Source organism: Lepidochelys kempii, chromosome 1, assembly GCF_965140285.1.
Source record: "Lepidochelys kempii isolate rLepKem1 chromosome 1, rLepKem1.hap1, whole genome shotgun sequence".
In the NCBI taxonomy this organism is placed as follows: Eukaryota; Metazoa; Chordata; order Testudines; family Cheloniidae; genus Lepidochelys; species Lepidochelys kempii.
Genome location: NC_136380.1, coordinates 321,858,878 through 321,886,106, shown reverse-complemented (window position 1 = coordinate 321,886,106; position 27,229 = coordinate 321,858,878). Strand labels below are relative to the sequence as shown.

The following is a 27,229-nucleotide window of genomic DNA, read 5'->3' as shown; positions in this document are numbered from 1 at the left end:
TATGTATTTTACATCAAAACTTTGATTCTCACTCTTGCATCCATGATTTTTTTTCGCTTAATCTATAGAAAAACTCTAAAGATTAGTTAGAGAAATTGATTAATATTTTAAATGATTAATACTTCAAATGATTAAAGTTTAGAGAAATTGATTAATATTACAAAGTAGTGAGTGTATTCAATTCCTATTAAAATCAAAGGGTTTATGTAAGTGGTTTTTGTGACTATAAATCCTCTGTTATTGATGCAATAGTAAATAGTGCTAAAAATGTGCCTGCTACTGTTTGTGTTTCTGCACATACTGTTACTCCATCTGTCTGTCTGTTTTACGCTGCTGCATATCATTGTGGTATCTGAAAGTCTTACATGTAAAAATCATATATATAGTGAGGTAGTGGACTTCATGGAATCTGGCACTTCTTTCTTTTCAGGGTCAAAACTCTGCTTCTGGTAATGTTTGAGTTTTGTTTTTGTTTAGATTTTTTATTAATTTCCTTTGTTGTCTTTTGTTTGGTAGGGCATGACTCTTCCCAGGGATCTCCAGGGTTGTAAGGCACATTGCTACCACCTGCTCTTTAGCATGAGGGAGCTTTGTTTGTGCCTGCCATGGGTCAGTTGCCCAACTCTACTGGCCATGGGCAACACAAGCATTCCCCTCTAGGCCACACTTGCCCCACTGTTACTTTACAGTTAATGATTGGCACACCCCAACCCTTAAGCACTCCAAGCATCTCCTTGGCGAGTTCAGCACCTGGTCCGCTGGACACTCATAGTAATCCCAGATTCTCTGCTTCTAAAGGATCAGTACACCCCAGTTTATCAGTTCCACCTCATATTAACACTCCACTTAACGTGCAGATCTTAGATATGTTTATTGTGAAATCAGGTATAAGTTTATTTAGCAAAACAGAGAGATTCAAGTAGTATCATGTAGAAGAATTGGAAACAAATGGTTACATATAAAATAAAATCCTAACACACATTTTAGAGTCTAGACTTGATAACAAGGTCTCTTATGTCCAATCAAGTATTGTTTTCCCAGAATCCTTTCAAGTGCTCTACAGCCATACTGGCTATGATCCTCCTTTCATGAGACGAGCTCTCTTTCAGCTTGCCTCCTTGGTGAAGGATTCCATATGTTTCCTTGAACCCCAATATATACTATAACAATTCTTTGTCTTTATTCATAAACAGGAACTCCCACCTCCCACCGCCCTGCCTGCTATTTGTTTCATGTTGTAAATTTCTTCTCTTGTAGATTAGACAATCTTTCATTCCTGCCTTGGCTCTGCATGCAAATATGCATACATTGTGAGGCATCCAATGCATAAATGACCAGAAAGGGAGATACGTGTCTGTTACCTCCTGCCTGAAGGGAATAATTCCAAAGTATGTTACCTCCTGGGGACCAGTCTTAAGGACATAATTTTTAGTATATATGCTATTATCCATACACACATTTCACAATGATTATTCTGACCAGTGGGCTACTCTTCAGAGAAGCGTAGGCTGCCACCGTATGGTGAGCTATTATGCATAATTGATCCAGGGATCCTGATACAACTTTATGCCCCCCCGCCCCCTGCCCTCTTCCTGTTGGCACTAACGGATCCCTGGATCACATATGGGTTTATGGGTAGGAGGAGGTGTGTCTGTTGTGAATCTCATTCTTATGTTAGAAAGGCTTTTTCGTAGAGGAAGATTTTGCAGCATTTCCTAAAAGTGGTCTGATTTGCCTGCTTTCCGGAAGTTTGTTCCATGTCCAATTCCTTTGACCAAGAATACTGTTGCCCCTAGGCCTGAGCAGTTAACTAATATTCAAGGCCTTGGTTGGTTGGTTGTATTGGGAGAAATTGATTAGGCATCTCAGGTATTCCTTTGGTGCCATCCTGTTATAAATAATGAATGCTTTTAGAATCATAGAATATCAGGGTTGGAAGGGACCTCAGGAGGTCATCTAGTCCAATCCCCTGCTCAAAGCAGGACCAATCCCCAACTAAATCATCCCAGCCAAAGCTTTGTCAAGCCTGACCTTAAAAACTTCTAAGGAAGGAGATTCTACCACCTCCCTAGGTAATGCATTCCAGTGTTTCACCACCCTCCTAGTGAAAAAGTTTTTCCTAATATCCAACCTAAACCTCCCCCACTGCAACTTGAGACCATTACTCCTTGTCCTGTCATCTGCTACCACTGAGAATAGTCTAGACCCATCCTCTTTGGAACTACCTCTCAGGTAGTTGAAAGCAGCTATCAAATCCCCCCTCATTCTTCTCTTCTGCAGACTAAACAATCCCAGTTCCCTCAGCCTCTCCTCATAAGTCATGTGTTCCAGACCCCTAATCATTTTTGTTGCCCTTCGCTGGACTCTCTCCAATTTATCCACATCCTTCTTTTAGTGTGGGGCCCAAAACTGGACACAGTACTCCAGATGAGGCCTCACCAATGTCGAATGGAGGGGAACAATCACATCTCTCGATCTGCTGGCTATGCCCCTACTTATACATCCCAAAATGCCATTGGCCTTCTTGGCAACAAGGGCACACTGTTGACTCATATCCAACTTCTTGTCCCCTGTCACCCCCCCTAGGTCCTTTTCCGCAGAACTGCTGCCTAGCCATTCGTTCCGTAGTCTGTAGCGGTGCATTGGATTCTTCCGTCCTAAGTGCAGAACCCTGCACTTATCCTTGTTGAACCTCATCAGATTTCTTTTGGACCAATCCTCCAATTTGTCTAGGTCCCTCTGTATCCTATCCCTACCTGTCACCGTATCTACCACTCCTCCTAGTTTAGTATCATCCGCAAATTTGCTGAGTGCAATCCACACCATCCTCCAGATCATTTATGAAGATATTGAACAAAACCGGCCCCAGGACCGACCCTTGGGGTACTCCACTTGATACCGGCTGCCAACTAGACATGGAGCCATTGATCACTACCCGTTGAGCCCGACAATCTAGCCAACTTTCTACCCATCTTATAGTGCATAGTGCTTTTAGAGTAGTCATGGACCAGATGTCAGATGGTAAAGCTCAAGTTTAGTTTATTAATCAAAGAGTAGCCATCTAGGCTCAAGCAGTACAAGCAGAAAAGGTGGCATTCACGAGTCCTGTGGTCCAGTCCACAGCTCATCGTATCCCAAGGTGAGCTAAGACTCTAAGGGTTTATGTAGACCCCCTTCTCCTTGATTATCCCATATTACAATTTGTGATTCTTGCTTCTGTAGCTTAGCACTAACAAATCATTATTAAATGTCAACTTGTTGTCAAAGGCTTTATATTCTATTTTGTCTATATTTCCATCAGCACAAGTTTATACATTTAATGAAACTTCAGATCAAGCAAAAATAAGCTTTTTCATACACTTGCACATTGTTATGCTTTCCTCATATGTCTCCATCCTGTGTACTCTTTCTTGTGAGTTCAGTTACAGCTTAGTACAGTAGAAAGCTTGTTCAAAAATCTAGTGTGAAAGCATGTAATGCTTCTTTGTTTTCTAAAGTAAATTTGTCTGCTAACTTGAGTACATTTCTTTTACTTTCTACTTAGGATCATTCTCAAAACCTTATGGGAGTCTTGCATGACAATTCTTTAGCATAGCCCTGGGACTGCTTAGTCTTTAGGCCTCTCTGTGCCAACGCTGTTTGTTTACAGAGAATGTACACAAAGTCCTGTTTCCCTGAACACAGTAGTAACAAACGGCAGGCTATTTCCTTGCTTACAATTTCCAAGCCCGCCTTTCCAGTGAATATTTTGCCCCATGAAGCTCTGTCTCTGCTCCCATGCAGGACCACGCTTACCACTGCTTCTCTTGCTGTCTGCTGCTTTCTCCTTAGCCCACATGTTTTGGCCAGTGCCGTGGGTAGTGGCTTTTATTATTTCAGCTCTCTCTACTCAGAGGCCTGTTAATTGCTTAGTACACTCATTGACTTTAATCATGTTTGAGATTGATGGCATTAACGCCTTCCAGCATAACAATATGGGTTTTGTGATCTGTTACTCCTTTGATCAGGGAAGTATATTAAATAGCAGCAAAGCTTGCAAGTCACGTTACAGTAGTAAGCAACTATTCTACCAACCAGCAGTTCGTATTTTCTTCAGCTGTCCCCACTGCTGTTTGAATTTTGTGTCTTGATTGCTCACATTAAAATCTTGTCATTTTGACCATGTCTACATAATGAAGTTTGGTTGATACAAGTTATGCTGGCATACAGCCACCAAAAAATGCATATCATTCAGGTGTGTACATGCTTGGCTGCTTGCATAGGTACCGTACTCACCAGGAGTGTTTACATTGATGTAAAATGCAGTGCACTATGGGTAGGTATCCCAGTGTGCCCCATGCAGCCCTTCTTTGGGACATTTGGGAGTGCCTTTGGGACATTGTTTCAGTGACTTATGGAATAGGAACAATTTGTCCAGAGATATCTGGGAGCTAGGAGTCAAATTCCCACCATGCTGCTTTCTGCATTCCATAACGCTTTCCACATCCTATAATTTTTGCACTGTTTTTTATAATTCCCGCAATCTCATGCACTACTTTTCAGTCTCTGCCATCTCTCTGTCAGAAACAGGGCTGACTTCAGTACAGTTCTGCTACGTGGGGCTAACATGGCATGCACAGTTCTCCGGTATTTCCAGAGCTTGAGGGAATACAGCTGCAGTTGAGTTTGCGATAAGGAAGATGTGGATATGTTTGACCACAATAACAGGATACTGATAGACATAGTCGGGGGGAAAAATGCCATTTTACTGGTGGTGTTCATGGAGAAGCTCCACATGGTGGAGCGCCATTTCTGGGCCAAAGAAATGAGCACTGATTGTTGGAATAGCATCTCAATGCAGGTTTGGGATGATGAGCAGTGACTTCAGAACTTTTGGATGCAAATGGCCACATTCCTGGATCTGTGTCTAGAGCTTGTCCCAGCACTCTGGTTCAGGCACACCAAAATGAGAGGCTCATTGACAGTGGAAAAGCAAGTGGCAATCTCTCTCTGGAAACTTGCAATGCCAGATTGCTACTAGTTAGTGGGCAATCCTTTTGGAGTTGGAAAATCCACAGTGAGGGCCGTTGTGATTCAAGTGTGCAGAGCCATTAAGTGTCTTCTGCTACACAGGACTGTGACTTTCAGTAATGTACAGGAAACTGGGGATTGATTTGCAGCAATGGGGTTCCTGAACTGTGGTGGGGTGAAGGATGGCACGCATATCCCTATTTTGGTGCCAACCCACCTGGCAACAGAGTACATCAACTGAAAGGGCTACTTTTCTATTGTTATGCAAGCGCTAGTGGATCATTGGAAATGCTTCACTAGTATCAATGTGGGCTGGTCAGGGAAGGTGCATGACTTTGTATTATTGAATTTCATCCCATTTCTGTTACTGTACTCTTCAAGGTCATCCAGTTTTTCCTGTACAATATTCTCATTCTGCTCTGTATTGACAATGCCTCCTAACTTTGTATTATCAGCAAATGTAATGAGCACACTCCTACTCCACTCCTACAGCTTGGTCTGTAGCTTTTCTCTACAAGATTTTTGCCTTTGCTTGGAATGCAAATTGCAAATAGTTTTTATATAGTTGATTTTTTAAATTAATTCTAAGCCTTCTCCACATTTAAGTCCTTAAGCTCTTCAGTTCAGTTGTCTTCTTTTACTACTTCCATTAAGTCTGCCTTTTTGAAATAAAAAGCCATAGTTGAAGACCTGGTTTTGATTATCCTTCCATTTACTTTAAATTAAATCAGCTTCTGATTATTTGATCCAAAGTTATTTCCTTACTACTTAGCAACACCAAGTTAAAATTGCACGACCTCTTGATTTAGTGACGATTTGATGAAGAAAACTGTTGTCATCTTTTAGAACACAGGACTTTTCAAAAAGCTGCCGGCAGGGATGCTGGTGGTGATAAAATGCCAATGGTGATTCTGGGGGATCAAGCCTGCCCTTTGCTCCCCTGACTCAGGAAACTGTGGGCTGGACACCTCAGCAGTGCTCAGGGAAGATTTAGCTTCCAGCTCAGCAGGTACAGAATGATGGTTGAACTTGCTTTTGGTAGCTTGAAGGCACATTCCACCACTTCCTTCTCTGGCTGCAGCCCTGCAAACCTGCCTTCCACTCATTAGCAACTGCCAGATAAAGACAACTTTTTACTGGCAACCAAGGGGTTGCTAATAAGCGGAATCTACTTATGTGTTCTATGGTTCTCCTTGTTGTCCCTCAGCATGCAGTGTTGCGGGTAAGGATGTACACAGTGATGCCAGGTGGTATGATGGGGGCATGTAGGGAGCAGCAATTATGGAGTTCTCCAAGGGCTACAAGGCTGCTGAATATGAAATCTTTGAGCCTCCATGTCAACCATGATGTGAAGCATTTTTTTTCTTGTCCTGATGCATATCCAATGTGCCTCTCGCTCTCTCTACCCTTTTTGCCTCTCCTGAAGCAACCATTCTCAGGCTCTCTTTATGGTTGTGTTCTGATGGGCCTTCCAAGCCCTTTGATTACTGGACGAGGCAATGGTGGGTTGGAGAATCTCGCAGAACGCATCCTTCCTGTGGTGAGGGGCACCCCTCAAGGCCACCATGCCAGAAGCTGCTGATCAAAACAGACACACACCATTAGATTTACAGTCACAATGGAAAGGGAAAATAAATCTGAAAAATTCTTTATTAGTACTAGAAAAACTCTTTATAAGAAATTCCTATTAACACCTTCCTACAGCTCCACTCTGCAGCTCAAACTATGGTGAGTACAGCTTAGAGCAGAAGAAAGGGCTTGTCATAAATATAAAGGGAAGGGTAACAACCTTCCTGAAAACAGTACTATAAAATCCCTCCTGGCCAGAGGCACAATATCCTTTTACCTGTAAAGGGTTAAGAAGCTCAGATAACCTCGCTGGCACCTGACCAATAAGGGGACAAGATACTTTCAAATCGGGGGCGGGAGGGGGTTGGGGGATGAGGCTTTTGTCTGTCTGTTCTGTGTGCTTGCCGGAGAGAGATCAAGAAAGCAAGCAATCCAACTCCATTCGAATTAGTAAGTACTAGCAAGGAAATGCGTTAGTTTACTTTTGTTTTGGCTTGTGATTTCCTCTGTGCTGAGAGGAAGGTGTATTCCTGGTTTTATTTTTGTAACTTTAAAGTTTTGCCCAGAGGGAAATCCTCTCTGTTTTAAATCTGATTGCCCTGTGAGATTAGCATCCCTTCTAGTTTTAAAGAGGTGCTTCTTTTACCTTTTTTTCTTCTAAAAAAGTTCTGTTTCTTTTAAGAGCCTGATTGATTTCTCTATTGTCCTAAGACCCAGGGGTTTGGGTCTGTGATCACTTTGTAACCAGTTGGTTAGGATATTATTCTCAAGCTTCCCCAGGAAAGAGGGTGTAAGGGCTTGGGGGAATATTTTGGGGGAATAGGAACTCCAAGTGGTCCTTTCCCTGATTCTTTGTTAAATCACTTGGTGGTGGCAGCAAACAAAAAGTTTGTGCCTTGGGGAAGTTTTACCCTAAGCTGGTAGAAAAGCATTTAGGGGGTCTTTCATGCGGGTCCCCACATCTGTACCTTAGAGTTCAGAGTGGGGAGGGAACCCTGACAGAAGTGTTCTGTGGCATGTTGCTATAAAGTCTAGGCCCCCATCCCTGGATATGGGTATAGGGAAATGGCAGAGAATACTGACACTATTTTCATGGGCAGTGGTGATTTTGGCTGGTATCTCATACCTAAAGGTGACAAAGGCATAGACAACCCAGCTGCTACTGGCTTCCCACAGCTGCCTGGTCCCATATGTTGCTAGCTTGTTTACTGCAATGGTGCTAGCCCAACTCAAATGTTTGGGAGAGGATTGCAGAGTATCCCCATCAAAGTGTAGTTGAGATATCTGAAAAGGATAAAAGGGACATTTCTATTCAGATATGCGGAGTACTCTAACACCCCCTTCTGCCCTTCCCCCCCTCCCCAACCTCGCCCAATAAGAAAAAGAAATGAAATGAGGAGGCCGAGTCTATCTCTGTTCGACCTGTACCCAGACACAGGACATTGATCTACTGTAGGTTGTTACCGGACTGCCATACTACTCTTTTTGAAGGTATTCCCCAACATTTTACTTGATTATCTTATACCAGTAAAACAATGAAAAACAGATCCCTGTCTCTTAACTTGCAGGTAGGTTGGGGGCCATTCTTAAATGGGGAAGAAAAGTGAGGGAGAGGGAAAGATGTGGCTTGAGGGAAAGAAAAAGCAACAAAAACAAAAAATTGCAAGGAGTAATTTGTGTACGCACTTACCTGAGCTTCCTTCCCCATCATCAGTGGGCATCATCTGAGCTCACCTGGCAGAACTGGCTTGAGTGCTGGAGAGTTTTAAACAGTTCCTGGCTCACAGCATGGTTTGAGTCCCCTGTTATATCCCCTCCCTTCTTCAACTCCTCCTCCTCTCTCTTCATGGCAGGGGCCCACTTTTGGGCTCCTCTGAGGTGTCCACAGTCATTTATGGGGTGCTGATGAGGTCACCACCAAGTATAGCATGCAGTTTGTTGTAAAAGGAGCAGGTTTGCATGGCAGCATCAGATTTCTTGTTGCCCTCCCTAGTCTTGTGGTATGCCTGGCATAGCTTCTTCACTTTCATGCTTCTTATCTCTCTCGTACCCCTTTGCCAGCATTACCCATGTGATCTGCTTGTAGATGTCGATGTTCCTGTGGATGGTCCATAGCTCTGCTTGCACAGCATCTTCTCCCCACAGGCCAAGGAGATCCAATACTACTTTCCTGCTCCAGGCAGGAGCATGTTTAGGAGCTCTCCATGTGCTTTGGGTTGGGCAGTCAACTGCACACAAAGGTGAGCACTTAAGTGTGCTCTCCAAAATGAGCAATCAGGAAAGGGCATTTCAGAAACTTGCAAGGATTTTAAAGGTGGCATGGATTGCTTCAGGACTCTGTGACCCCTGGGCAGTGGAGTGCAAAATTCTGATCAGAGCAATCACTGTCGTAGGGATGTGGACATTGGAGGATGGTTAGGTTTGACACAACTAGTGCAATGGCTACACGTCAACAGTGGTCAGCGTCACTCATGAAGGTGGTGGTACTATGTTGCTGTAATGAGCCGCTTACGTTAATGGGCGACAAATTTTAATATAAACACATGCCAAACTTGGTCCAGGCAAATATACCTAATTTCATAGCGTAGACTAAGTCTTAGTCACTGTCCCAGCCACTCAAAAACCAGGTACTGGGGCCAAAGCACCAGGGCTTATTAGGGGATTGGGCAGTTGTATCGCCTCCTCTGCCTACTGCTGCTGCCTTGTTTTATAAACAAAGCCTATTTGAATTTAACCCCTTTTATCATCAGGTATTAAAGTGTCAGTTGTTAATGGCTCATCCAATTTTGAAAGCTGCAAAGGCACACATAGAGCATTACATAGGTAGTTATATACCTCTCAAAAATGAGTGGGAAGTAGGTAGTGCTGTGAATCAAGGCATGCAAATAGTCTCACAAAAATGTGGTATTTCTGCACAACCTTGTGAGGTATAAAGTGATAAAAATAACCTGGGAAAAAATTGCTTTGAAATCTATAAGGATTTACTTTCTCCTCTGCTGGCTTTGTTCTCTAGCGCAGCTTGCTGGGGTGTCATGTCATCGTGGGTGAACATCCCTAATATCTGAAAGAATTAAAATGTTCTAAGTTTTTAAAAGAAGATATGTTGAACCCCCCGTTTATTCTGGCATATGTGAACAATTAGTACATATAGGTTAAAGGTGATTATAATTTGGCACACATCATTAAGTAAGTATAGTACAAACCTGTTTAAACTGAACACCAGTTAACATGAATGAGACGTTATTCCTTGGGTTTGTGCTGTATGCATGTGGACATCCTGTGATCTTCATTATGCTCCACACTAGGGACCAACATTGGAAAGCAAATTCTCTTGTGTAGAGAGGGCTCTGCTATGCTGGTTGGCAAAAATTCAAAGATTTCAGATGCTCTTCCAAAGCCTTTAGCTAACTTGGTTATCTCTTATTTTTAGTCTTTGCTGCCTTAAACCTATAGATTCTATGTTTCCTTACAACTGTACTGTATTCTCTTACTGCTGTTGTATTAATGTCTTTCTGGTTATTCCTGAGAAGAGCTAAATAAAAAAATAAATGGGACGATAAGCATCTAGTCCCACTGTATTATCAGTTACTATGCCTCTATGAACGTGGATTAGAGGAAAGGACCTTTGAGACTCGGTGGCAAGATTCCACAAGAATACATTGATCCATAAGAATACTGTAGCTTGCCCATTTTTGGCCTTACAGAAAAGTTTTAAGTGAACATAAGACCAAAAAAACCAGATAAGTGTCCTGTTAGAAGATTCGGTATGTCAGCACTGCAGGAGCCATAAATATAATGGAACATACCATAATTTATAACCTGTTCTTCAAAAAGATGAGTGTTTCATTAGCTTGAGACCTTCTATTCTCAAGAAGGTGTCTCCCTTTGTTACCCTTTTGATGTAGATCTACAATGGCAAACTGTGCTTAATATACATAAGTCACGATATGTCAGGTCCATGAGCTATAGGGGAACCCATGTGGCTAATTGTCTCAGCCTCCAAACAATAAACTTGGCAATGTAGGAACATGATTTTTTTCCTTAAAAACAAAAAAGTGGTTGGAAATGTTGTGCTTTAGTGTGAGCAATACTAAAATCACTCACCCAAAACCATTTGTTTTGATTTGTATTTATTTGTTTAACTGAACAAAATTAAGGCCAGTCAAGCTGTACGCATCAAAATATGTTCAGAGTAGCTCCTAAACATCATTCTGTTTCCCTACGTGCACGTTAATATTGGGGGTAAATTGATGTTTTGAGTTCGTTAGCTTACAAAGTACATACTTAACATTTATTGCAAAGGGCCTATGACCCTGGTACTTCATAGTACTCCTAGTTTTTCAGTCATTAGAGAATTCTAGAACAGTGTTTCTTAACCTTTTTGATACCAGGGACCAGCATGCTTCCTTCCTAAACTGTGTCAGGGAGATCTCAGGGACCAGCACCAGTCCACCGTCATTGAGAAACACTGTTGTAACAGGCAGTTTGCCATGCACTCTTTCAATTTTTGTCCTACTATACTAATATTTCTCAACATCCTTGCTATAATGATTTTTATTAATTTTTGTTTGTTATCAAATCATTATTGGAAACCCATTGTTCTAAGTGTTTTACATGTGATCCCTCTCCTAAAGAGTTTAAGAAATAAGTGTGTATAATGATTAGGCAGTCCTAGTCACTTTATACTGAATTATTAAAAAAATTGAAGTACTTTGAAAATCACTGGCATTACTCCAGATCTGTATTACTATGAATGAGACAGCAGCATTTGGATTATATTTAAAGATCCAATTTGGTCGTGGAGGTCACGGATTCTGTGACTTAGATGTACATCCATGATATCTTCAGCCCACTGCAGCGGCAGGACTGTGATAGCTGTCAACCCCCGCCCAGGGCTATAGCAACCCCCAGGGCCATGTCAGTGGCTTCCAGGGCCAGGTCAGCCTTTGGAGACCACCAGAATAGCCCCTGGGGCTGGAGCAATGGCTGGAGCAGCTGCCCAGGGCTGGTTGAACCCCTGAGGCTGCCGGAGCAGCGGACTGGGTCATCCACCCAGGGCTGGCAGCCAGCCACCGCTGCAGAAGCAGCGGCTGGGACTGGAGCCATGGCCAGAGCTGCAATGCCGCAGTGTAGGAGTAGGATTTTATATTTGTACTATAAGAGTTAATGTCTGCCTTGATTTCATCCTGCTAGCCCTCCCTATTTGAATAGCAGAAAGGAATGACCCTCTGGACGATGAGATTCTGTTTTCCCATATGCATTACAATTAGGACCTGTTATAAGGTTTAGTTAATAAGAGACAGGATTTTTTATTGTGTCTATGTTAATTAGATTAAAGGAATGTTGAAGGCCTGAGCACAATGTAAACTATTTTTGACCACAAGATTTAGTGAAGTTTAATTTCTCACTTCTCTGAGAGACTGTGAATGAGGAATGCATGCATCAGGAAAAGACAAGGTGTGAAAGCCATTGTTATAGCCAGATGGTCAAGGAAGGAGGAGTGAAGAGACTTAACAACACCAGAAAATCATCTATGCGCTTCCATAATGAAGGAAGGGCAGATTGATGGCCCTGAGGGGAAGGCTGTCACCCCTAAAGACAATTGATTAAATCAAAACCAGGACAGAATGACCCTCTCAAGGGTGTTTTGAAATGTTACTCCAAGCACGGAGTAACCGGTCAGAAACTGACACAGCAAAATCCATAGACTTCAGCCGAGAAAAAAGACTATTAGAACAGGGTGCTTGGCCATAAGACTTTGGGTTCGTCTTGCCACACTCCAGGAGCATCGGATCGCGAACGACAGAGCCCTGCTCCCCTCTGTGACCAATCTGGCTGGCCACTAGATTGATCCAGACTCTGGACTGGTAACTATAAACATCAGCTGGCAGGACTGTGTTCATGGTGTGTGTGTGTGTGTGTGTGTGTGAGAGAGAGAGAGAGATTGAAAAGCACATGCTAACTGTTGTATTTACAATAAACACGGCATTTTGCCTTATCCCTCTTATAAGATCCTATTGGTATTATTTTATTAGTGTAACAGCAGGAAGAGTATCAGGGCTGGAGCAGTGACCGGCAGTCATCCCCCAGTGGGGCTCCAAGTGTTAGTCATCTCCCCACCATCCAGGGTCTTTTTAGTAAAAGTCAAGGACAGGTTGCGGGATTCCATGTATTTTTGTTTATTGCCAGTGACCTGTCCATGACTTTTACTAAAAGTACCCATGACAAAATATTAACTTTAATTATAGTTGTGTAAACCACCTAGGGACAGTAAACTAAATGCAAGATAAGTTTGGCTGTACCTCTCTCCATTTTGTTCATTTTCTCTTTAACTGTAACAGTTTCTGTGAATTGTTTTTATATAATGTTTTATTTTTAGACTGTTTATTTGATAATTATAGCTGCAGACAAGGTTCTATATAAGTGATACATGTTTTTGTTTTGTCTTCCAGAACAAGTACACAGACATTTAGATCAACATGAGGTGAAATACTTACAATTTGCTTTCCGTTGGATGAATAACTTGCTGATGAGAGAAGTTCCGCTGAGGTGCACCATAAGGCTATGGGACACATACCAGGTGAGCACTTGCTTTATGGTTGCATACTTCCAATTGGTGTTGTAGGATGACATCATTCTGAGGTGCTCTCCTTTTATGTAAATGTACCTTTCCCTGTTTTTCAGTATGGGACAATGAATGTAAATTTACCTCATTGCTGTACACAGTACATAAAATGAATATATAGCTTTTCCATCCACTGGTATTGAAAATTAGATTATCTGGTTTGATTGAATACGTCACCTCAGACTTGCTGCTTTATTCTAACATAATTGTAACATAATCTACAAATTGTTGGTCTTTTACTGGCAGAAGTTAAGGTAAAGTGAGAAACATTTTATTTTAGCTGGATAACATATGTCAAGGCTGAATCCCCACTCTGTCACTTAAAATTAATACTTGCCACTCCAGGCTTGTATTAAACTCTCAAGGTTACAGGCTTTCTCTGACCTTGGTTTGGTAAATGCTGCCACCGCCCAAATACAAAAAATCCCCTTGGACCCAGGAAGGAGCACTTGGGAATTCTTCTCTGTGGGGTACCCTCAAGCCCTTTCACCCCTCTCTGGGGAAGAGCAGAGAAAGGAGACAAAGGAAGTTAGCTGTTGCCACCAGCTAATAAAACAGCATATGCACAAACCTCTTAAGACAAAAATCCAATGCTGTTCTTAAAAAAGGTAAATTTTATTAAAAACAGAAAAGGAGGAAAATACATCTGGAACTTAGGCTTTTGCTAAATTTTAAAAGAGCTATTGCAAAAAATTAAGCACCCAAAATAGCTTTCTTGGGGGTTCAGCTTAAAGTTTACAAGCAAACAAAAGCATCTGGAGTTAGCACAGAGGAGATCCACAAGCCAAAATAAAGAAATAAACCTGATCTCGTTATCTAAACATACCTAGTCAAATGATTCCTTCTAGGTATGGGAGATAATTTTTCATACCTGGTTCAAACCTTACACAGCATTCCTGCTTATAGTATTGCTGCTCTGTGTCCCTGCAGCCCAGAGAGAACAACAGACAAAGGGAAAGGGTTTTTTTCCCAATTTTAAAAAGTTCTGTCCTTCCCATTGGCTCGTTCGGTCAGGTGCTCACTTTTTTTTCTTTACCTGAGGGACTTTTTAACTCTTTACAGGTAAAACAAGTAGAGAAAAGTTACCAAGAGGGATTTTAAACTAACTGGCTGGCTCAGTGTCCATCAAAGGGAGCTACCCCCCACTTTATTTATTACAACATATTATACGGAATCAGTATTACCTGCTGGGTAAAGCAGGAAGCGGGGATAAGGACCTCTGGATTCTGTTGTATGCTATTTATGAAAATGCTTACTATTTATTATTTTGTACATTTGGGGCATATCACTTAATTTCTCTCTTCCTCAATATACTCATCAGAAAAATATTTAGATTTATTTGTCTGAGCGAAATGTTGAGAGATTTGGCTAATGTTTTTAAAGTACTTCGATCCTCAGATGAAATGCACTATAGAAGTATTAATTTACTAGTTAAGTACAGGCTTGATCATTTATCCCACTCTGATTTGAAAGGGTCACATTTTGCTTGAATTACTGTTTACCCATAAGTAAAGGTGGTGACACATTTATGTGCAACATTGGTAGGCAAGTACTTTAACTATGATGGGTTCTCACTTTTAGTCAAGCTGTTCCGAGCACAGGATTTGGGTAAGTTGAAGATAGACTTCCCCTATTCTTAGCCTCCTGAGACCTGCCTCCTTTCAAGAGAGCAACCTCTCTAATTTATGATCAGCTCTAACTGCCCCAACGGACTGTTTTTTCAGCTGAAAATATCCCATAGGATAGAGCATATCCCATTTTGCTGGGGAAATTCCCTGGTTGTTAGTTATGTCCCTTTTGCACTGAGAGCGCAACATAAAAGGCATCACTACCTGTGAGTGAATCAGGCTCTGTTTTAAGCTTTATTCTAGTAACTTCTCTAGTATATTATAATTGAAGATTAATAATTACCACAATAGTTAAAATAAACCTGAATGTGTAAATAAGGGCTGCAGAGACAATGAATTATAGGTATTGTTGGAGTAGTGTTATATGGTGTAGCTGTTGCTGTCACTGGAAACACTCGGTGTTCCTTTTGAGATTCTGCAGATTCCTGCAGCTTCTGTATGATCCGTTTCTGCAGAAAGCCATATTTTGTGATGCCGCTTTCCTTGCTGTGCCTACAATATCTTTTAAAATCTTCAAGTCCTTTCAGTTAAAGACATTTATTTTTCAGCAGTTGCCTCTCCTTGGGCAGTATTATAAGGGTGAATAACAAAACTATACAAAATAATATGCAGTTTGAGGAATGACAGTTGTCTCATAAGGTACGTATAGTGGCTTATCATTGTTTATGTAATGAGTATTTTTGTTAGTGTTGTAAAAATTTATTGACGTGTAAGAGTCTCCCTCGCAGATTTGGAAGTTATGCTCTCTGTATATAAGGTTTATGAGAAATGCTTACATAAAGTGTGTGTCACAAACTGGAAGCCAGAATTCACTGTGGCTGATGTCTGTGACCAAATTGTTCACTAAGGGGTTGGAAACTATGTTGACCTCTTGGACCATCTGCTTTAAGTTGATTTTCCTGGAGAACCGAATATTTCAAGCTTGGTAGCATCTATCTGAGCTTCATCTGCCTTGGTAACATATGCTGTCTTGATATTTGCTGCTTTTCTTGGATGAGTCAAATACTAAGGTGGAAAAAAAAAGTTTGAAGCGATGAGTACCACTTCTTGAAACACTTGCTGTCTTCCTGCCTTTAAAAACAAGCACAGGTGTCGTCATAATTTTCAGTGCTCAGATCTACATCCACTGATGCATGCTGTCGTGTCAACACCTCTTCATGCCTCTTTGTCATTGAAGAGGGTATTATGATTTATAAGAGAAAAAGTGGAATATGTAGAATTAAAATGCTAAACTAGCAATATGTTTCACTCTACATAGCATAGATTAGTAAGTGTTGATGAAAATATAGTGTGCAGATTGGATGTTTTTCTAAAGGACATATCTAATTCAAACAGGATACATTAATACAGGGAAGTCCCATGACGTGTGTTATGCAGCAGGTCATACTAGATGAACACGGTGGCTCATTCTATGAATGTATCTATGAATAATCTATTTTAGATTTTACAGTATCAAGCACAGTCTTGCCAGTATCTGGCTTTCTGTCTAACTTAATTCAGATTTAATCAGCTGTGTGAAGTAGGTCATTGCATACATACTCCAAAATTATTGTAAGTAAGCCAGGTATATGAGAATAAAGTTTCACAAAGGTTCACAAATTTCCCATAACAAAATGCATAGGTGTTCTGTAACTGTGCTTTTATAAATCTGTAAAAATATGGTACTGTCTTTACAGCAGAACTTTACAAACACAAAAATACATTTTGAAAAAGAAAACTGCTGCTTGACAACAACTTTTAACTTTAATTCCTACTAACACAAGATAATTAGAAGCACTGTGCAGCTTGTACACACAACAAGGTGTGTGGTGAGGTCTTCTTAATTTTAAAGATTTAGTTTGGTTTATTATTTCCTTAATTTGGATTGTACTTTAACAAGAGGAAATTCAACTTTCTGTGGATTGGCCTGTTTTTTTATGTGAGAACGAATGCCTTTGATTAGCTACAGTGTTCCTTTCAAAGGTTAATTTTTTTCCCAAATTGCTAAATTACGCTCAGGACACCGAAGTTTTAAGTCTTTAGAACTGAATTATGTGAACTTTGTTGGAATCAGATGTAAAAAATTGCACAGTCAGAAACTGTAATACAAGACCTCAGTTTTATCTTCTACTTACAAGAGGTAGATAAAGAATTATTGGGGCCTTGGGCACAGAGAACTTTTGGGCCCCCCAAACCCTGCCTTGCACGGGGCCCCACTCCCTGCTCTTCCCCTTCCCGCAACAACTGCCCCCTGGTCAAGCCAGAAGCTGGAGTTGGGCCATGGTAAGATCCGCCCAGAGAAAACGGAGCCATCGGCAACTTGTATCTTGGTGCCTCTGGCCACTATGGGCTCCCCAGCCCTCAGGGCCCTGCTGCCTCTCCACAGTGCTTAATTTATATCAAAAGAGGAGCTGGGGCTCAACCCTAGCAAGCCCCGGCACAAATTAAGCACTGGCTGGGTGGCTAGATAGTGGCAGCTGCTGGCTGGGTGCCGAGGTCTGAAGGCATTGCCACCACCACCAGCAGCAGAGAAATAAGGGTGGCATGGTATATGATGTATTACCACCCTTACTTTGTGCTGCACCATGCCACCTTTGCCCCTAACTCCTGCACTCCTCTTCTGTGCCCACATGGGGAAACTGCTCCATGCATCCAGGTCAGCAGGCAAGCTGGTTGTGCACCCCCAAGAGGACTGGGCGGGGGGAAATGAGGAGCAATGTCAGGGCTTCTTGCATCCAGGTCACTTTCTCAACCCGGGCTGCATAAGGGGAGGACAGGAGAGCAACAGTTCCTGATGCTCATGTCACAGCACAGCCCAGTGGTGGAATGCATGGAGCACTTGATGTTGCTTCTTGTCCCCCACTTACAGCTACCTAGGGGGGAATGGAGGAATGTTGGCGGGGTAGGAGGGGCGAGTAATATCTGTGTGTCACCATTCACCTTCCCCGTTTCTCCCCCATGCATAGTCACTGCAAGTTTGTGGTTCTCCCCTGCCAGCTGGCAGCTCACAACTCTGCACTGTGCCCCCCTAACCACGGCGCCTTGGGCGGTCACCCAGGTGGCTTGCCCCATAGGCCAGCCCTGAAGAGTCACCCAAGGATCTTGGGCCTCTGTGTAGAGCCCTGGACGATGGGCACATGGGCCAGGGGCTGCTCTTGGACCCCCACACAGGGCAGGTGGAGGTTCCTGGTTTCCCCACAGCAGCCTGGGCAACTCTTACTATGGCCTAGCTCCAGCTTCTGGCCTGGCCAGGGGGCGGGGCCTTGGGGGAAGCGGAGGAGCAGTGGGCGATGCCAGAATTCCAGTGCCAATGGCGCTTCCACCCAGGTTCCAGTGCTCTTGTGGGGGTCCTCAAATTGGCGAGGGCACCTGGGCATGAGCCCCATGGGCCCGTACATTATTCTGTCACTGCTTCTTACCCTCATGTCTTTTTATCTTGCATTTTCTTTGAAACCTGGGATCACCTTCTTGGCACAATACTTTGGTACAGTGTAATATGCACAATCCTGCCAATCCTGAAGTTACACAGGATTGGCAGGAGTTTAACAGATTTTTGTGCGTTTATGAAAAGGAAGTAAGACAAGTTGCATGTCTGCTCCATTCTGAAAGAGCCTGTGTTTGACATGATAATGATTTAAAGGTTTCTTTGTACGCTTACAACAAATACTATTGCTACTTTCTATCTTTGTACTTGCATGATTTAACAACTTTTATTAGGAATGGTAGAGATGTCAATCTGTACATCTTCCATGCTCTGCCACATTAGACAAATGTTACAGCATTTTATGCCTATCAACAACAACCCAAAAAAAGTACCCGTGATCTGATTTAAGGCATTTCATAAGAGTTAGTAACAACTTTGGGATTTCTTCTTGCCTTACTTCTGTTTAAATTTTTTAGATTGAAATTGGTTTTTGTCTTTCAGAGCATATATCAAGATGTATCTTGTGTATTTATGTCGCTTACTAGTCTTTTGTGCAAAACAAAGAGTGAATAGTGTTATTCCAATAATTGAATTCGCACGTGTGCATCATAGTCTCAAAATGGCAGTGTGGGGCTGAAAGTCAGAGGCTGTGTATCAATTTGTATTGTGATGTTATATTCATTTTTAAGTATCAGGAAAAAAAATCTTTGATGCTGAAAAAAGTTAACATGCTATTTGAAATATTGAAATTAAAGTACTTCTGATTGTGAAGTAGTTATGAATGGAATCCTCTGACATACTGCCAATGTCACACATAATGTCAAGCTGGCTGCTATTTGCATTAGGGTCAGAATTTCCATTTGTAAGTCAGCGCTTTATTTTGAATCTCTCTTTATCTATAGCAAGAGGTCCTTTTCTTTTCCCCATCCAGTTTCCTCATCCAGTTTCAATAGACTAACCATGATAAACACGTATTGTGGAGGCACTGACACTAGTTCCATTATTCGGCCTTTGGCCTTTGACAGGATGTTAAAACCTTTGTGGAACTGAAACAGTGGATTGGTTAAAAAAGTCTCAGATTTAGAGGATATTTTAGTTATAAACATAAAATACACACACAAGAATATATACGTATAAATATTTGTATGCGTGTATTTTCAAATATAGTCAAGCCACATTTTTAAAAAATGGATACAGTTATAAGTCCATATTTAGGCAGTTAAATAAGTAAGCTACTGAACTTCATTCAGTATTTTAGAATATTAGGGATCCTATTTAAGTGCCTACATTTATTTGGGCCAAGAATTCAAATATTGATGTCTACAATTAGACCTCTAATTCCATATTTAAGAAGTTTGAGGTTGAAGTCAATGGAAAGAGCCTAACATTAAGCACCGGTTTATTTATTTTTTAAATCTTGCAGATATATATAACACACACAAAAATATTATGTTAAAAGAAATGTTATTTAGGTTGCACAGTCAAGCACTCAAAAGTTAGGAAATGCATTTTATGTTTGACCATGCACCAATCCGTCACCCTGTATGTCCATCCTGTGCTCAGAATCAGTAGTTCTGTGTAAAAACAAATGTGTATGTGTGTGATATCAAGTAATTAACGACTGTACATAATGCCTATTCACAAACTTGAAGTTAGGTGCTTGTATTTATGTATAACCAGTTTTTTTTAAAAAAAAATTGATTATATTATGTAAAAGACTTTAGCTACCCTTCTCTAGTCTGAGTGACAGCCGTGTTAGTCTGTACCCGCAAAAAGAAAAGGAGTACTATGAAATTAATTTTGCTTTATCTTAGAAAGAATATGCTCCTTTACAATGTCCTTGATGTTCATTTCCTTTGTGAACAATGCATAATATCAGCCCGTGTTCAAGAGAGCTACATTAACTCACCGATATCAAAAGTCAAGATTTCTAGTAGTAAAGCATTAATGCAAAATGAAAGCCGCTGACCCACCTAATACCATGGGATTGACGGCTCTTTACTTATTTCTCATTGTTATTCTTTGAGTGTGATATTACAGATCATTTAACCAGAGCTATGGCAGCAGTGGTATCTAGGCTCAGGTCACCTCTGCCTATTGAGATTTGCAAGTCAGCCACTTGGAATTCATCACTTTTCAAAAGGCAGTTTTCCTGACAATGCATTGGAGAAATTATGTACCCAGACTAGCTGCTGAAGTGCAGTGTGATGGTTCTTGGGGTCCCCAGAACTTAGTTACCCTGCCTCCAGTGTGTGGGAGGCTTTCTTGTGCTTGACTGGGTGTCAGTTCCCTGACACTCCCAGGCTATGCCAGCCCTTACTTTGCCATGCAGGTTCAAAAACAGTGTAATCCAATCCCTGAGTCCCTTTGAAGACCCTTCTCCACTGAACATTCATGGAAATACCAAGTTAGCTCTCCCCATATGACATACCATCTTGTCTGATGCAACTCAGGATCAGCACCTAGGTTAATATCATAGCACTTAAATATATTTTGTAGTGAAAACTATAAGTTTATTATCAAAGATTCAAAAGATAGTAAGGGTAGTGGAAACAAAAGGTTACATATAAAACTAAGTCATAACATGGTTTCTAGAGATTAATCTTAACTATTAGGTTTACCTACTGTCTTCTGAAGTTTCTGTTACGCAAAGCTTTTTGCAGTGTCTTCAACCCAGGCTGGTTGTGATATCCCATTTTCATTAGTATTTCTAGGTACAGGATGAGGGGGTGTCTTCTCTGTTCCCCGAATACAGTCCAGTAAACATTTGAAGTGTATTTCAGGATAAGATTTTTTTCCCCCAGTGTGTGTTCTTCCCCGTGAATTTCACATCTTTCTTGTGACTTCATATATAAATGTGCCTCCATTGTGTTAAGGCTTAATTTACGTGCTAACAGAGATAAAGGTGAATAAACATCTTTTGACTGACAGGAAACTGGTTTCCTCACCTTTGCTTTGATACAGAATCTAAGAACATATTTTCAGTTCACATACATAGCTCCTTACATAGTTATCTGTACATACATTTCACAATGACATTAATGACCAGCGTGATCCTGGCTTTCATTTAAGACTTTGCAAGATATTCCTTGAAATATAATTTACATGCCAGAATCAGAATATTCTTTTAACCCTTTGCCAGTTGGCATTGAGGGGTTATTGGGTCACATGTAAATTCTACTTAAACATCCTTTTTTAAAGCTTTGCATGTATCTATAAATGTTCATTTTAAGAAAACCCCCATGAATGCATATTATGACAAAGTTCCTCCTATACCTTGGTGGGTCTTGCACCATTAGCAGATTTGCTCGCCTTGGAACTTCACGGCAGCCCTCAGTTTGGCCGTTTTTCTGAACCCACAGTCCAGGTCAACTCCTCCTGTGTCTGACCAGGAGTTGGGAGGATTTGGGAGGAACCCGGGTCCACCCTCTACTCCGGGTTCCAGCCCAGGGCCCTCTGGAATGCAGCTGTCAAGAGTACCTCCTGGAACAACTGTGCGACAGCTACAACTCCCTGGGCTACTTCCCCATGGCCTCCTCCCAACACCTTCTTTATCCTCACCATAGGACCTTCCTCCTGGTGTCTGATGATGCTTGTACACCTCAGTCCTCCAACAGTCCACGTTCTCACTCTCAGCTCCTAGTGCTTCTTGCTCCCAGCTCCTCACACGCACACCACAAACTGAAATGAGCTCTTTTTTAAAACCCAGGTGCCCTAATTAGCCTTCCTTAATTGATTCTAGCAGCTTCTTGATTGGCTGCAGGTGTTCTAATCAGCCTGTCTTAATTGTCTCCAGAAGGTTCCTGATTGTTCTGGAACCTTCCCTATTACCTTACCCAGGGAAAAGGGACCTACTTAGCCTGAGGCTAATATATCTGCCTTCTGTTACTCTCCTATAGCCATCTGGCCCAACCCTGTCACAATATTTAAAGATTTTGTGCTTAATAAGTTTGTGTATGTTAATGCACGCCATGTCACTTACAAGTTCCATGATAATAGGGGACAAATTTATAAAGTGATCTAAAATAGACGTATCAAAGCCAGTACTGTGCACATTTTGTTGGGTATAGCTAACATCTTGTAGATCTTAACTTACCACTTATCAGATATATGTAAATATAGAAACAATATAGACTATTTTTTCTCCCTACCAAAAATTGCCAGTAGCTGAGTAGATATAGTTAAATAAAAAGATATTTTAAGATCAGTAGTTTTTCATTTGTACCTCATTAATTGACTGTATTCTTAGTGCCCAAGAATCTCCTCGACACAGGCACAAGATTTACTTTTATTAATAAAAACAAAACTAGTACCTGTAATAGATGACTTCCCTCGAAAAGATTACATTTGTACTTTTGCCTAATGATTTTGAGTAAATACTAGGGCTGTAAAGTGATTAAAAATTTATTGTGATTAATCATGCAATTAACAAAATTAATCCCGATTAACAATGCAATTAATCATACAATTAATAATAGAATACCATTTATTTAAATAGTTTGGGATATTTTCTATATTTTCAAATATATTGATTTCAATTACAACACAGATTACAAAGTATACAGTGCTCATTTCATTTTTTATTACAAATATTTACACTGTAAAAAACAAAAGTATTTTTCAATTCACCTAGTGCAATTGTAGTGCAATCTCTTTATCGTGAAAGTTGAACTTATAAGTATAGAATTATATGCAAAAAATAACTGTATTCAAAACTAAAACAATGTAAAAGTTTACAGTCTACAGGTCCACTCAGTCCTACTTCTTGTTCAACCACTTGTTCAGACAAACAAGTTTGTTTACATTTGCAGGAGATAATGCTGGCCGCTTCTTATTTACAATATCACTTGAAAGTGAGAACAGGCATTTGTATGGCATTGTTTTAGCCGGCATCGCAAGTTATTTACGTGCCAGATGCACTAAAGATTCATACGTCCCTTCATGCTTCAGCCATCATTCCAGAGGACGTGTCCATGCTGATAACAGGTTCTGCTCGATAACCATCGAAAGCAGTGTGGACCGACTCATATTCATCTTCATCATCTGAGTCAGATGCCACCAGCAGAAGGTTGATATATTTATTTATTTTTGGTGTAGTTTCCCCATCAGAGCGTTGCTCTTGTAAGACTTCTGAAAGCATGCTCTAAACCTCATCCCTCTCAGATTTTGGAAAGCACTTCAAATTCTTAATTCTTGGGTCAAGTGATGTAGCGATCTTTAGAAATCTCACATTGGTACCTTCTTTTCATTTTGTCAAATCTGTAGTGAAAGTGTTCTTAAAATGAACAACATGTGCTGGGTCATCATCCAAGACTGTTATAAAATGAAATATATGGCAGAATGTGGGTAAAACAGAGTAGGAGGCATACTATTCTCCCCCAAGGAGTTCAGCCACAAATTTAATTAATGCATTATTTTTTTAATGAGTGTCATCAGCATGGAAGCATGTCCTCTGGAATGATGGCTGAAGCATGAAGGGGCATACGAATGTTTCACATATCTGGCACGTAAATATCTTGCAATGCCAGCTACAAAAGTGCCACAAGAACGCCTGTTCTCACCTTCAGGTGACACTGTAAATAAGAAGCGGACAGCATTATCTCCTGTAAATGTAAACAAACTTGTTTGTCTTAGTGACTGGCTGAACAAGAAGTAGGACTGAGTGGACTTGTAAAGTTTTACATTGTTTTATTTTTGAGTGCAGTTATGTAACAAAAAAAAATCCACATTTGTAAGTTGCACTTTCATGATAAAGAGATTGCATTACGGTACTCCTATGAGGTGAATTGAAAAATATGATTTGTTTATAATTTTTTCAGTGCAAATATTTGTAATAAAAATAATAATGTAAAGTAAGCACTATACACTTTGTATTCTGTGTTGTAATTTAAATCAATATATTCAAAAATGTAGGAAAACATCCACAAATATTTAATTTGAATTGGTATTCTATTATTTAACAGTGTGATTAAAACTGCGATTCAACACTATTAATATTTAATCATGTTTTTTATGTTAATTGTATAAGTTAACTGCAATTAATCAATAGCCCTAGTAAATATCCTATGAATGAAAAAAATTAATTGATTTGGATTTTAATTAGCTTTATTTCTACAAATTTCTCTCATTTTTCCATCTTTTAACACATGTCCCATGTCTCCTCTGTAAACTTTGTCTTATACCTTATTTGTTCTTATGTGTCATGCTTTAACACAGAATCAATATTTGATAGTTCTCAAAGTAGCATATTAAAATTAAATGATTAAAGCAGCCACTGGAATTGCCATGTCTTACAGAGGAAACCTAAAAGTTCCAGAAAAGTAAATAACAGCTTATAGTGAACTGTTTTTTCATATAGTATTTTCTTTAATATAAAAAATACTGCATTGGTATTTTCTGATTATATTTCATTACCTCTGTTCTTAGAAATGTTCACTATTGTGAGGGACTTCAGCATACCCATCTATGCAGTCTTGGGCATGCATCTATACAGAGATCAGGCCATGCAGGCAAATGAAAAACACACAGATGGATTTTAAAGTGTCAGAATACAACAGTATTAACTTGAACAATTGGGTGTGGCTGGGGGTGGAAATGCAGCTCCTTCTGACCAGTCTGCCCTTCAAATACCAGGCATTTTATTAGGTTCAATGTGGAGTTAAATGGCATCACACTTTATAACCAGCAAATTTGGGTTGGCCCTCTTCTGACTGATCGCTACCACTTATCCCAGCAATGAATTCTCTTCTTCTTCTTCTTTACTCTGCAAGGTGGAATTGAAGGTACTTCTGATGGGTACCTCAATCTGTGAAGACTTGAGATCACTGCTCCTGTCATAAAAATAAAGGGAAGGGTAACCACCTTTCTGTATACAGTGCTATAAAATCCCTCCTGGCCAGAGGCAAAACCCTTTCACCTGTAAAGAATTAAGAAGCTAAGATAACCTCGCTGGCACCTGACCAAAATGACCAATGAGGAGACAAGATACTTTCAAATCAGGAGTGGGGGGAAACAGAGGGTTCGTCTGTCTGTGTGATGCTTTTGCCGGAAACAGATCAGGAATGCAGCCTTACAACTATTAGTTAGTAAGTAATCTAGCTAGATTAAAATAAAATAAGTAAAATAAGCTGTGCTGAATGGAATGTATATTCCTGTTTTTGTGTCTTTTTATAACTTAAGGTTTTGCCTAGCGGGATTCTCTGTGTTTTGAATCTGATTACCCTGTAAGGTATTTACCATCCTGATTTTACAGAGGTGATTCTTTTACCTTTTCTTTAATTAAAATTCTTCTTTTAAGAACCTGATTTGATTTTTCATTGTTCTTAAGATCCAAGTGTTTGGGTCTGTGTTCACCTATACAAATTGGTGAGGATTTTTTATCAAGCCTTCCCCAGGAAAGGGGGCGTAGGGCTTAGGGAGATATTTTGGGGGAAGACGTCTCCAAGTGAGCTCTTTCCCTGTTCTTTGTTTAACATGCTTGGTGGTGGGAGCATGCGGTTCAAGGACAAGGCAAAGTTTGTACTTAGGGCAAGTTTTTAACATAAGCCGGTAAGAATAAGCTTAGGGGTCTTTCATGCAGGTCCCCACATCTGTACCCTAGAGTTCAGAGTGGGAAAGGAACCTTGACAGCTCCCTACAGACTGAAAGTTCTACCAAGCATCTTGCTAATATTTACCTCTATCTGCTGCCCTTTCCCATTTTATCCATTCTGGACACCAGCTGCAAGTAGTGCTATGGCCTAAGAATCCTTTAATGCCAACTGGCAATAGGGTTACAAGAATATCCTGATTCTGGTATGCAGGGCCATCCCTAGGGCGGTTCGGGGCCCTGGGAGGAAGTGACGAATCTGCGGTGCCTGCCCAAACAGCCCATACTCCACCCCGCCAGGGCCCTGCTTTGTTTGTGCCCCTGGGCTCCAGAGTGCTGGGGCCAGGCCGCCCGCCATCCCAGGGCTGGGGAGGCTGCGGCAACACCACATGCTTTCCCTCCTGGCGCTCTGGAACTGGGGAGGCTACAGCAGTGCTGCTGCACGCTTTCCCTCAGCTGGGGGGCTAGCCTCTCCGAGCCAGTGGTTCACATGCTGTCCATGTGCGCCAGCCAATTGCGGGGCCCCCCCAAAGCACAGGGCCCGGAGCCGTCACCCTGATTCGCCATACCATAGGGACAGCTCCGCTGGTATGTACATTTTGATTCACCAAGGAATGTTATTTGAGGTCTTAAATGAAAGACAGGGCCACGCTAATCATTAATAGTGTTGTAAAATATATTTACAAGTACTTATGTAAGGAGTTATGTATGTATGCTGAAAATGTTTTAAAGTCTGTATCAATGCATGTTAATCTTCAAACTGATTAATCTAAGGTTATTGTCTTAATTCCCATATAAAGATGTCTTTTTTTTTTTAGTTCTGAGCTCAAGAGAAAAATATCAGACTTTATGGTATAGATGTATTCAATTTGTTTATAAGGTATAAACCTATATGAAAGTTCATTTTTGATTAACTTATGTCTTCATGCAGATAGAATTTGATTTTCTGTAACAAAGTATTGAAGGTTTCAGGTTTTAATTACTTATATAGCTCCTGTACAGTACGTTATACAAAAAGTGAAGTGTTTGTCATTTTTCATTGTGCAGCCTGCAGAACCAGAATCTTCAAAATTGCTAATAGAATGACTCATGATACTTTTAATGGAGGGAGTAGGTATCTCTTAATAATTTTATTTAGCTGACAAATGTTTTTATCCACGTCTCTTCACATTTTTAAATGGTATAAAAATTTAGTAATACACTGAAATAAGGAATGGAAAATCATGCAAAAGAGAGAAATAAATGAAGACATGCTACAATTTTTTCTGGTCTTCTCTTGTAATTATTTACTTAAGAGATATTGACAATCTGATTGTCTAACAAAGATCTGAAGCAAAGCTAATATGCAGCAAAGTAAACTGAGATATGGTGTTTATTGCACTATATGCAGCACAAAGAGAAAAAAGA

At 40.7% G+C, this 27,229-nt stretch overlaps 1 protein-coding gene across 3 annotated transcripts in view; it reads left to right on the top strand.

The window, feature by feature from the left end:
* The window catches only part of TBC1D22A (TBC1 domain family member 22A), a 443,842-nt gene that overhangs the window by 255,047 nt on the left and 161,566 nt on the right, over positions 1 to 27,229 (top strand). For all 3 annotated transcript variants that reach the window (XM_073328376.2, XM_073328375.2, XM_073328374.2), the window contains one exon: positions 13,032 to 13,159. In XM_073328376.2, coding sequence (XP_073184477.1) covers positions 13,032 to 13,159 — 128 coding nt within the window. The remainder of the gene's footprint in view (positions 1 to 13,031; positions 13,160 to 27,229) is intronic.